The sequence below is a fragment of the Zootermopsis nevadensis genome, unplaced genomic scaffold, assembly GCF_977971745.1.
Source record: "Zootermopsis nevadensis isolate Lab colony 2312 unplaced genomic scaffold, Znev_1.0 Znev_ptg000059l, whole genome shotgun sequence".
NCBI classification, from domain to species: domain Eukaryota; kingdom Metazoa; phylum Arthropoda; class Insecta; order Blattodea; family Termopsidae; genus Zootermopsis; species Zootermopsis nevadensis.
The window spans coordinates 113,600-126,788 of NW_028259190.1; the positions used below are offsets into that span (position 1 = coordinate 113,600).

Genomic DNA, 13,189 nt, shown 5'->3' on the forward strand with positions numbered 1-13,189 from the left:
ATTACTACAGTCATCGTTATAAAGAATAATTATTTTCAAATTACATAGGTCCTGCTTCTGCAGTTACGCGATGTCTGTATATGATTTACGTGTTACTAACTCCTACAAAAGTCTTTACTGAGCACACATGGCATGGAAATGTCTTTTCACTGAAGTCGTATGTCTCAATGTGGCGAACCGCACATATTCTTGCATGTTATGTTGGATTGGTGTTTCACTTGTTTCTATTCTCACGCGTCACCGAGAAGACATCCTTACACTGAGATTCAGTGTAGGTAGCACCCGTTAATACTTGATTGAACGGTGGTAATTAATCTTGTTAATGGTCCCGAATAACTCTATTCCTAGAACACAAAGTTGCGTTGATACTGACCGACCGGTATCAAATAATGCCAACCGTAGTTTAATGGCGACTATTCCAATGGGACCAGCCGACTGTTCCAAGACAGAATCAGTACTGTCTGTCTTCTGATTGGTCCTCGATGCCATTCGAAAGTATTGATTTCTTTCCATTTAGGTCGTCACAGGTGGAACGTCTTATCTTTGGTTCTGTATTTTTCCGATAGACTGCGTCTTTGTGTTTGTACTTCGTGTCCTCGAGTAAATGTGAGGCAATATTTTCGATATATTTTGTGGAAGTTTGACATAGGACACCAATATGTTACCACAAGTTTGACGTGCGCCACGAATTCCGCGCCCACCAAACATTGCAATTGATGTACCAGAAATTTATATTCAGTTTCTTTGTGAGGCCATTTATATTAATAAATGACGTACTATCATTCACGTATGTTTATTCCGATTCTTTCGTTACATGATACTTATTTATAGTGAGTTAGATTGGGTCATCGTTACGCATGAATCTGCTACGTATTTGCGTCAACATCTACACTGTATCAATTTTGGAAGAAATATTTCTTGTGGAAACATTATGTAATTTTAGACGTGTTAGGACGTATTACACGCATATAAGCACTAATTGCGTTATATGGGGATTGTGTGAGCGCTTAATATTGTTATTGTTAAGTGGTCGTGGCCGACTCTGCGCATCATCCACCTCACGACTTTGATGCCTTCGTGCGAATTTCTAAAAAGCGATAAGACATAATAGAGTATGAATATCATTAACTTACCTGTGGCATGACGTCCATACAAAATTTCAATAATTTCTGAGCATCCATTCGCTTTTCCCAAAATTCGTGCACAGGAAACCATTTTGCACTGATGCAGATTACCCTGTTTTGGTTGGTTTGGTTTAGGTTAGGTTAGGTTATGTTAGTGAGGCACCTGCGCAGACGTTGTTGCGCAGTGCAGTCGTATGACTTGCGCATGTGAGGGCACCTTGAGCTCGTTATGGTTAATTTTATATTATTAAACACTCAAAAATTCGATTCCGTCACTTTAAAAAGTATATTATATTCTGGGCTTCACTTTCATACCTGATTTAATTTTTTTACAAGGATATTTTATTGGACACATACTTTCAGTAATTGCAAGTACACCAATCACTTATCACTTAAATATGATGTTATTGAATATTTCATTGTGGAAGTATATATGTTGTCACACGAAGAATAATTTATTAAAATATTTATTTAATTTTATATTTCACTACATGTAATTACTACGGTGACCCCAGTCATCGTTATAAAGAATAAATGTTCTCGAATTACATAGGTCCAGCTTCTGCAGTTAGGCGATGTCTGTATATGATTTACGTGTTACTAACTCGTACAAACGTCTTTATTGAGCACACATGGCATGGAAATGTCCTTTCATTGAAGTCGTATGTCTCAATGTGGCTAAACGCACATATTCTTGCATGTTATGTTGGATTGTTTTTCAATTGTTTCTTTTCTTACACGTCACCCAGAAGACATCCTTACACTGAGATTCAGTGTAGGTAGCACCCGTTAATACTTAATTGAACGGTGGTAATTAATCTTGTTAATGGTCTCGAAGAACTCTATTCCTAGAACACAAAGTTGCGTTGATACTGACCGACCGGTATCAAATAATCCCAACCGTAGTTTAATGGCGACTGTTCCAATGGGACCAGCCGACTGTTCCAAGACAGAATCAGTAGTGACTGGCTTCTGATTGGTCCTCGATGCCATTCGAAAGTATTGATTTCTTTCCATTTAGTTCGTCACAGGTGGCACGTCTTATCTTTGGTTCCGTATTTTCTGCGATAGACTGCGTCCTTGTGTTTGTACGTCGTGTCCTCGAGTAAATGTGAGGCAATATTTTCGATATATTTTGTAGAAGTTTGACATAGGACACCAATATGTTACCACAAGTTTGTCGTGCGCCACGAATTCCGCGCCCACCAAACATTGCAATTGATGTACCAGAGATTTATATTCACTTTCTTTGTGAGGCAATTTATATTAATAAATGACGTACTATCATTCACGTATGTTTATTTCGATTCTTTCGTTACATGATACTTATTTATAGTGAGTTAGATTGGGTCATCGTTACGCATGAATCTGCTACGTATTTGCGTCAACATCTACACTGCATCAATTTTGGAAGAAATATTTCTTGTGGAAACATTATGTAATTTTAGACGTGTTAGGACGTATTACACGCTTATAAGCACTAATTTCATTATATGGGGATTGTGTGAGCGCTTAATATTGTTATTGATAAGTGGTCGTGGCCGACTCTGCGCATCATCCACCTCACGACTTTGATGCCTTCGTGCGAATTTCTAAAAAGCGATAAGACATAATAGAGTATGAATATCATTAACTTACCTGTGGCATGACGTCCATACAAAATTTCAATAATTTCTGAGCATCCATTCGCTTTTTCCAAAATTCGTGCACAGGAAACCATTTTGCACTGATGCAGATTACCCCGTTTTGGTTGGTTTGGTTTAGGTTAGGTTAGGTTATGTTAGTGGGGCACCTGCGCATACGTTGTTGCGCAGTGCAGTCGTATGACTTGCGCATGTGAGGGCACCTTGAGCTCGTTATGGTTAATTGTATATTATTAAACACTCAAAAATTCGATTCCGTCACTTTAAAAAGTATATTATATTCTGGGCTTCACTTTCATACCTGATTTAATTTTTTTACAAGGATATTTTATTGGACACATACTTTCAGTATTTGCAAGTACACCAATCACTTATCACTTAAATATGATGTTATTGAATATTTCATTGTGGAAGTATATATGTTGTCACACGAAGAATAATTTATTAAAATATTTATTTAATTTTATATTACACTACATGTAATTACTACAGTGACCCCAGTCATCGTTATAAAGAATAAATGTTCTCAAATTACATAGGTCCAGCTTCTGCAGATATGCGATGTCTGTATATGATTTACGTGTTACTAACTCGTACAAACGTCTTTACTGAGCACACATGGCATGGAAATGTCCATTCACTGAAGTCGTATGTCTCAATGTGGCGAACCGCACATATTCTTGCGTGTTATGTTGGATTGTTGTTTCACTTGTTTCTATTCTGTCACGTCACCGAGAAGACTTCCTAACATTGAGATTCATTATAGGTATCACGCGTTAATACGTGATTGAACGGTGGTAATTAATCTTGTTGATGGTCCCGTAGAACTCTATTTCTAGAACACAATATTACGTTGATACTGACCGACTGAAATCAAATAATTCCAACCGTAGTTTAATGGCGACTATTCAAATGTTACCAGCCGACTGTTCCAAGACAGAATCAGTACTGTCTGACTTTTGATTAGTCCTCGATGCCATTCGAAAGTATTGATTTCTTTCCATTTATGCTACTAATAAATAATGCAGTAACTTAAAATGGATCTGGATCTCTGGAGTCCAGCGCACAGACGTGGAGACATGGTGGGCCGTCGGATCTGCGCGTTGGCAGCCTCGCCTCTGAAGATGGCAGACCTCAAGAAAACAAATGGTCAGAGGGCAACAAGGTTTGCTGAAGGGAAAAGTTTTAGCATCTATCCGAAACAAGAAATAGTAAGTGGCGTTTCTTTGGAATTCCGTACGCCAAACTTCCTGTCAGCGACCTCAAGTTCAAGGTAACGAGAAGTTGATAAGTGGCAACGTAAGTTCTACATTGCGGTGTGTATTTTGTAAAATGTACATAAATCATTCGCAAAATATCGCCGTGTCCAGAGGAAAAATGCCACCAAAATTACGAAAAAAACCTTAGGACCTTAAATGTCACATCGTACATTGCGTCAAAGTGGCCGCGCGGTCCTTGTAGCCTCTTGGTCGCAGGGACCGTGGGTTCGTATCCCACGCTTTTCTGTGATGTGCTTTCCTTTGTACAGGTAGAGTAGTATCCTGTCTTTTGTAACTCTTTTTAACAAATTTCTGTAAACGTCACGTGTTATTTCGCCTCTTTGTGTAGGGTCTGCTGTCAGAATGTGAAGTGTAATTGTGAGGTAATTTTTCAGAACTCAGATCTCATACTGACAGGAGCAATAATTTATGTACTTGCTGAGTTCGAACCAGTTAGAAGATGATTTTAATATTATCTTCCTATGTATCCAATGCTGTCTCTTCAATAATATTTACTGTGTTTCTTCATTTTCTAATTCGGGGATGTTGGGTTAACAACTCCATGGTCATTGGTGTGGTACCATCCATTGATAAAATTTTCAGTAGCTTAATGTGGTCATGTTCTCCAATGCAGGAAATTATGATCATTCCTAAATCAAAAGCTAAGGAGTACAGAAAAAATAAACTATCTGAATATCTTATGTCATTGCCACTATAAGTCGTAGCCCACAGTTGGAAGATTAATCACGAGTAATAACAACGCCTGCACATGGGAATCCGTGGTCAGCCATTTCCAGTCATCTCAGAGGTTCAAAAAATATTTCCCTAAAATCCATCGTAATGTTTCCATGCCACCTCCCCCCCGTCACTGAAGTGGCCAATTACAATAAATATTCTTTCAAACACAGTACATGCATGCCTTGTGCATCAATATTATTGAAATGCCACCTTCCTTCCTTTTATTATCCTACAAGTAACATGAGATGCACATAACCTGAGAAATTTTGTGCTATACGTGTAATAATTGTAGACTGAAATCTTCATTCAACAATATTTTCCTTAGCAGTTTGTTTACCAACAGTTGCAATTAACCATTATTCTGGTAACAGATTAATCCATTAGAAATTAAAGATAACAAATATGAAAACATGACTCCATTCTTCCACACTTTCACAGTTTGTTGATAATTTGTCAGAAGACGGCATTCTAAAATTTCCATGCAAGAAAGAGCATGTTCATGAACCTAAAAGCAGGAATGTAAATATTGTCATCTATGCTACAATGTAAGAGCTTCTGACAGTGTGTTTATATAAACCACAAATTAATAAATAAAGTTTAATCAAAATTCTTAACCCTCTTCCAGCCTAAATACTTGAAAGCACTTTTGTTCGTGGTCTTTGGTATCTTAGACATTCGAATTTTGTTCCTGTCTCCTAGTGAAATATGTTGTAATGTTGACTGTCTTTGCGTTGCCACAGCGTTCTCTTCACTTATTGGTTTCAGTTCCCACACTGTTCTAACGTAACGTTAAACTTTCTTGTGTGTGAAATGATGGAGGTTTCAGTCTTTTGAATAAGGGTAGGAGAGGGATAGAGATTGAAATGTTATAAGCTCTCTGCATAATGTCCTTATATTCTTAGTTGCATTTAACAATTTCACCAGTTCATTAGTAAGAAGTGTGATGGCTCCCCCAGTGGTGAATCGTTTTCCGTTTGCTACGTGAGGAATCACATATAACCACTGTAACTGTCTATAAAGAAATCTAAAATGTCAAGGGATTCTAAAATAACTTCATTTAAAATAGTGTCAGGTTTGCCGTAACGCAAAGAATATTTTGATGAAAATGGATTATACAAATGCTTATTACTCTGGTACATTGCAGCCAAAATACAAATTAACGCAGTTCACTTTAGGATGGCAGGAGCATGTGGGTAAGTGTAGATTAGTACTGAGGGAACGCGATAAGACCGCAAAGTTTGGATCGTGGCAGAGGGGCTGTGTAGTGGCGACATATGCAATAATCGTTTATAGTGCTTCGTTCATTGAGCTGTAGTTTACGAAATCCCACCTGTTTTCATAAATGATGGAAGATATTTAGGTTATGGAAATGTTTGGTAGTTGGTGTCTTATAGGTGATGTTGGTCGGACTTTTCAAATGACGAAGCTCGCGAGTCGTCTCCGACCTTCTGGAAAATTAGTTGTGAGAAATTATCGCGCAGGGAAGATGTCGGTGCTGAATTTGCGTGATGTCTTGAGTGCCAACATGAAATGTGACGAGGATAAGTTCGTGTTGGAAAGGACGTGGACGATTTCACTGGGTGATTTATAGGTAGACGTGCAGGTATTCAAGATTTGTGTCTGGTATCAATCTGAGCAGGGTGTCGAAGGTTGCTCTGTGCAGTAACAATCCGGCGACCGAGAGGTTATGTGATAAATGTGTCCTAGGATGTAGGCGATCTAGTGGCGAATTGTGGGCTACTTGTTTGATAGTGCTTCGTGCTAAGTTGATTGAGTTTTTAGTTTTTTGGGTGTGGTCCGATTCATAATTTATTTTAAGATTTTTGAGGTTATGGAAGTGTTTGGTAGTTGGTTTCTTATAGGCGAAGTTGGTAGCTCGTTTCGCCTTAATTTTTTTCTTTATTTCCTGTTAGTTTTAAGGCAGAAGATGTCAGTAACGGTAGTCACGAAATAAAGTTTGAGGTCTTCATAATTTTACAGTCTTTCGAGTGGTATTTCAGTCAGCATTTGGTTCGGCAGTGCCGTGTAGTGTTCGCGGACGGGCATGTACCTCAGGTGTATTGTCGGTAGATGACAGCACAGTTCGTCAGGGTGCGCACATATTGGTCATTGAATATCCCTCATGCTCCGCCGGTGGCGGGATGTGTTCGCTGTTTTTCAGACGTTGCCGTCCCTGCGTGCGAGAAAATGGCGCAGCTGCTCTGCTGTTATTGTTTACTTCGGACGGCGTGATGGTAGGATGTTTGCCCAGTCGAGTGCAGCTTTACTCTCTTATATTTCGAATGCTTGCAAGTTTATTTGAACTGATGTTTGTCATCTTTCTCCTGTGTGAAGTACGTAAAGTGGGAAATATTTTGGTTACACGAAAGGCCGGATTAGTTGCCAGTAGGTTATTAATGTGGTGTAGAGTGCCTTCGTAGTAAGAATTAATACTGGTCTCTCAATGCGGATGTTTATTTCTGTACATGGTTTTGTTTCAGGTAGGCGTGAATGCAAGCATATGGGATACTTCAGCCGTTATGCAGTTTCGAGTCCATCATTACTACGGAGGTAGCAAGACTTTGCTCCGGTAGCTGACATGACCATTGTGCGTGATGGACACAATTCATCAGTCGATGCGTTTGGGATGACCCAGGAGGTGTACTGTTATAGATTTAGTGGGAGTGCCTAGTCTGTCTCAAAGAGGAGTTTGAGATCAGGGGATGTGCTGAGTAGCAACTTTCATGTGAACTGTAGCTGTAGTGTGTGTGGACAGGTATCAACGAAGACATGGAGGACCAATTTGTCTGAATATCAGCGTTTGAGAAGATCAGTTGTGTGCGTGATGGGGAAGCAGCTTTTTTGGAGTTGGAGATGTGAAGAACGAGACAGAACGAAGCACCTGGAGTGTTTGTTACTTGGATAAGGAATTGCATTATTCAGGTATGTTAGAGAGTAGAGTTTGTTTGCATTCCATAGATCCTTCTTAGGACTAAACCATGGGATGCAGAGCAAGTCATTTCATACAATAAACATAAACTTCAGGACTTCATTCAATATACTTTTGACACAATTACAAGAACGTGTTTCACATATGAATGTACATAGCCTTCAGATTCTGCAATACAGGTATTAAAAAAAATTACAAATTAATATACATAAACCTCAGAATTTTAAATAGAAATGCAAAACCACTTTAAATATAGATTATAGATATACATAAAACTGAAGAAATTTCAGCAGAGGTGAAATAAACTGCAGAATGGAAAGTGTGAGTGATGAGGTGACCTCTCAATGCACGCTTGAACACCTTTAAATCATTTAGAGTTTAAATTGTTGGTGGAAGATTATGAAATAACTTGGTACGCGTATAGTACGTTCCTTTTTGACGTTTATTAGGGTTAGCATAGACTATACAAAAATTATATGCTTGTAGTTAATTTTTATTTCAGTGTTGTTGAGATTTGTCAAACTCGTTTTTTACGTACAAAATAAAAGTCTAGGTGTCCATGAAACCCAAAGTTTCTGGAAATAAATATGACATGCGCCCTGATGTGGAGAAAAGGTGTTTAGAGTATTACAGTAAGTGCAGTACGTGAAAGTATTATAACAATGCCGCGTGGAAGTTACTGTAACTAAAACATTTGACTTCCCTTACTCGTTATAACTTGAAACTGTTGCTTGTGTTTTCCAGGTCGTGGAGACAGCATCTAGTGCTCAGAAGTCAAGCACGACGGATCCGTTCTACCGTCGTCAGTGCTGGGAAATAATTTGCTGTTTCTTGGTGGCATCCCTGAATTTTAATGATGATGAGAATAGAGCGCAGCAGCTGTTCTCCTGTCCAAGGTATATAAGAGCAGTTGGAGGCAGAAGAATATTGTCAAACTAACCTCATTCTTGATATTAAAAAAGTGTACAGCCAGCCTGATGGTACTAACATGACATAACAGATTGTTAATCACTGGCTTTTCTTCGCAGAATTGTAAGCGAGTCCCAAGGCAGTCTATGAGGCACTGGTATAGATTTTTCTCTGAGCACCCAGAACTCATTATTTACTGGTACAGTGAGCCCGTTAGAGGCTGTATCACAATTAGTTTGTGTTTAGTATCCTGCCAGTACCAGGAGGCTTCTACAAGTAATGTATTTCTTTGTCATATCATAAAACCAGATTTCCCATTTGCTCTGTGCCTCTTACATCAGGTGCTGATTTAGGAAGCAGCAACTGCATTGGCCACTGCTGTGACCATTGAACATTAGGATGTGAGTGTAATTATCTGTACTCATTGTGATTCGCTGTTGCAGTTTTGATGATCCACATGTGGAGATCTCCGCAGTCCATGGGATTCCGTTCAGATTGCAGGACAAGCAAGCCAGAGCCACTCACCAGATGGCAGTCACAGGCAAGTTCATCCATTTGAGTAAATTGTTTAATAAACTTCTTCTCTGAATTATAATGCCATTATTGAAATGAGAAGACCTTTTGTCCTGAAAAGTAGCAAATGGTTTTAATGAAATGAAGAACTTGTCTATTTCTTCTATTGAGACTACAAAGAAACAATGAAGAATGTGATTTTTCTTTGCCAGTGTAAGGAACCACATTTTGAGGCTGACCTCCACATAGTTCTATAATTGAGAATGCATGGAGTTTACCTCCATGCTCCCACTGCCTCATGGCATGGCGCTTAGTCACAAGGATAACTTCAGCTGATATAGCGAACCATTAAATGTTTAAAAACCATAATCGGTGTTGGTTTTCTGTAAGTCCAAGTGGTGTTAGAACCCAAAGACCACTGTGAGAACCTGAAATCTCTCTTAAAACCACATTTAGTATGTGAACTTGTTGAAAGCGTCTGCTTCATGTCTGGAAAAGCCAGTAAGGCCTGTTGTGTATGTTGGTAGGAGTGTTTGTTGCTGCAGCCATGAAAGAGTTACGACGGTGTTCCTTGTGTGTCACTACACAATGGTGGCGATATCACAGGAAGCTGGTGAGTTCAGTTTTATAAATTTAGATTGTTCAACATTGAAACAATTTATATTACTGACGGTGAAGTTTCCACCTTTGCTTCCAGAAGGTATTATAAAGTGGCATTACTGATGGTGATATGGAAAATAAATCTAATTGCCCCTTGTCGGTTGAATTCACCTTAGTAGTAGAAGTGCTACAGATGTTGGCTGTGTGGTAGAGGCTTGCCATTTCTTAATCTTTCATTTACGTCCTTTCTCCATGACATCAAAACAGGCGAACCTGAAGGGCATGGACCGACTGGTGTTTATAGACTCCCTTGCTGTCATAATGGGGCACGAGGAGAGGGAGCCTTGTAAGCCGGGACACCTGGCACTTGTTCTTTTCTTGGAGACAGCGATCAACATCCTCGGCTCCAAACAGACGGCAAGCGAACTGTTCGTTAAATATCCACTGAATCAGTGGCAACGGAAGTTGCGTGGGTCTGACGTGATGTGTGTGAGTTGTAGAGTTTGTAGTTGCAGTATTATGACGTGTGGAATAATGGCCCACTTGGCGAATGTTTTAAATTTGCTGGGGGGGAGGAAAGAAAGGCTCCAGTATGAATCTGTAAGCGAGGGAGTTCAGAATTTGTCAGGTCGCTGGTTGTGACACTGTCGTGACCCGTATTTAAAGTTAACTTGTGAATGGGTTTGTAATGAACTTGACAGAATTTGTCTTCTGAAAATGTAAGGTGCTTGTTCATTGGCTAAGGTAGGAGTGTTAACTGCTTGGTGAAGTAAAACTGTATGTTCTTAGAAGAGTGTGATGTCTTGATTTCTTGAATGTGAATGTATTTTCTCTTTCTGGGAGTAGCAGATTACGAGAAACAGAATGATCCTTCAGATTCTACTGAGCACCACGTGACCCGCGTACTGCCGGCCAGAGAAGCGTTGAAGTACGTGCGGCAACAGTTGGCAGACCGACTTGATGTCAGAAGATTAAACCTGCTGGGACAAAGAAGGAACCTCGTATCCGCAAGAGACTGATATCGGTCTGAACCAGGCATTCGTTGTGTGAGTACATGAGCATTAGAATGTATTTGATGTGGTTGTCGTGTGAGAGAGATGAGTCTGTCCAATTTTATTAGGTACTTTAGATGTTGTGAACTTAAATGTGAGATTTGATATGTTGAAAGACCTATGTGCGGTGAGAGATTGGCATAATTGCAGTATCTGTGGTATGCTAGAGGCATTCATGAGTCTCTAGTGAATATATTGTTCATAGGACATCAAAATTGGAGGTTAGGTGTAGCTTGTAGACGAGGGTGGTGACTATTTGTGATAAGGTTTTGTTACATGTGAGATGTGCACAGTGAGCGGAGCTGCCGGGATATTTTCTGTTCTTGTGCTTAAGTTTAGAGTTTCCTGTGTTGAGCAAGGGGATCGGTTACAAAACTTGTAAGTTTGTGATGTGGTGTTCGTTATGAATTTGGATTTGCTTGCAAAAATGGAGATGACTGTCAGAGGTTCCATTTATTTGAGACTTAACCATAAGTTGAGAGTTGTCAGGTGTCAGTCTCATGGACATGTGATGAGGCTCAGTATTACTTCTGGTATATTCCGTGGTTGGTGGTGGGGTAAGGGGATTTGCATTAGGATCGAGGAGTGGTGTGGTTGGTTGGAACCAAGTATAGAAAGGCAGTGCCACTTATGTGGGTCACAATGTACCAGTGCTGGTGTTGTCAGGATTGTTATTTTATGTCTGTAAAATGGTTGTGAAGAGTTCTTGGCTTAGGAAAGACTAATTTGTTAGTGTTGTCAGTCAGATTGTTTATAGGAAGAATGTAGAGATTGTGTTTTTGTGTATGTCAGAGAGAGAGAGAGACAGGCTGAAGTTATTGACCATTTAGTTTGGTTAAAGATTGTTGACCTGGAAATGAAATGATATATGATGTCTGTTTGGTGTTCGTTGACCACCTTGGCTGCTCCCTCATAAATATATTTTTACATAACCCCTCCTTCCTCTCATCTTGGGCTCCCATATCGCACCCACGAAAACCCTCAGTTATTTTTTAGAGGGCAGAAATCAGGAAGGAAATGCATACAATACGAAACCCGTGTCTACCCTCCATTCATTTCTAGAACTTATTACTACTGTAAGAATCCGTGCTGAAATGGAAGGGAGAGGACTTTAAGTGGTACAGCTCTTTTGCAGGATGTTTGTTAAAATATTAGATGTTCGAGCCGTCTGTGAGTGAAGATTCCTTTGCGTATGATTCTTGGAGGTAGAACGTAGCTTTGTTTGTTGCACGTTTTATTGATCTTGTTATTGGGTAGTCAATCAACATACGATCATGATGTTGAAGGGGTCCCGGGATCTTAATAAACATTGTGACCACAATCAGAAATTCTCGTGTAGACATGCTGGCAATTCAGTAATCAGCGTGCACTAAAACTCATCTCGTAAAACTGTTTATTGACGTAATGTCAGATACAAAATATTGTTTTGTAGAATTGCTTTCTTTATTTTGTTGTGTTTCTACTTGTTAAAGTTGTTACATTGAGAGTGCTGCTGCTGGTGTCATGGAGAGATGTTTACTTAGTGGGGAATCCCCACGTCCACAGTACAGAATGTCTGAGTATTTGCGACCGGGTTGGTGGCCCCAGCACCCTGCCAGTTTCTTTAGCACTTACAGTCATCCTTCCATCATGTTATGTGAATTGGGTGTGGAGCGAGAGAGAGAAGGCAGGCAGTTGTCTGCTGGTTCTGTAATTGCTGGAAATGTGACCATACGAGTAACCAAGACTTTGAATAAAAATCTGCCCCAAGATGTGGGCGTAGGTGTGCGGATTGTTTTAAAAAGGGTAGCAGAAAAATTGAACGTAGTTTAGCATAATGAATGGCGCGTTGCTTTGGTTAACAAGGAAATTATCATTTTTTTACCGTAGCCGAAACAAATTATTTACGAACACACAGTCACGAAGGTCATATTGAACGGCTTTTCGCGTTTGCTTTACTTCATCGTTTTGTCGTCTGATTTGACTTCGTTTGTCCCCACCATTTTCCTACGTGATACGATCATAATTCGTTGCGTTGGATACATTACTGGGCGGGGGAAAAGGGTCCCTTTGTAAGTTATGAAAGTGACATTTGACAACTTGCTGAAGCGTAGCCTAGAACGTTTGTACATTGGCCGACAGAATTCGTGTATTTCTACATTGTTTTGAGGTCTTGTTCGTCCTCGTAATCGTTAAAAAACAACTCGGCTCAATTTGAATACTAAGCAAAGTGTTAAAACTAGTTACTACGTGTTTGTCCAGGAAGGCACTGATGTTTTGTAGTTGGTAATATTACCAGTTTGTTACGATTCTAGTGAGGCAGTCAGAAAGGGAAAGAATGAGCACGGAAGTTGCATATGGCAGATCAGATGTTTGGAATAAGAAGATGGCAATAATGATGATGACAGTAATTGCAGTAAACTTGTCTTACTTTTTTTTTCAG

General features: G+C 39.6%; 1 protein-coding gene and 1 long non-coding RNA gene across 4 annotated transcripts in view; both read left to right on the forward strand.

Annotated features, from left to right (window-relative positions):
• LOC147871305 (uncharacterized) overlaps positions 1-7,682 on the forward strand; it is a 33,553-nt gene extending 25,871 nt beyond the window's left edge. For both annotated transcript variants that reach the window (XR_015532474.1, XR_015532473.1), the window contains exon 3: positions 7,245-7,682. This is a non-coding gene — a long non-coding RNA (uncharacterized LOC147871305). The remainder of the gene's footprint in view (positions 1-7,244) is intronic.
• A 670-nt stretch (positions 7,683-8,352) lies between these two features.
• On the forward strand, positions 8,353-11,643 carry LOC147871306 (transcription-associated protein 1-like). Of its 2 annotated transcripts, XM_087340003.1 has the most exons (5): positions 8,353-8,589; positions 9,046-9,143; positions 9,643-9,728; positions 9,983-10,204; positions 10,562-11,643. In XM_087340003.1, the coding sequence occupies exons 2-5, from the start codon at positions 9,131-9,133 to the stop codon at positions 10,610-10,612; spliced, it is 372 nt and encodes a 123-aa protein (XP_087196129.1). In that variant the 5' UTR covers positions 8,353-8,589; positions 9,046-9,130; the 3' UTR covers positions 10,613-11,643. The 2 variants fall into 2 exon arrangements, with proteins under 2 accessions (XP_087196129.1, XP_087196128.1); XM_087340002.1 differs by having other exon boundaries at positions 8,388-8,589; positions 9,983-11,643.
• The last annotated feature ends 1,546 nt before the right edge of the window (positions 11,644-13,189 follow it).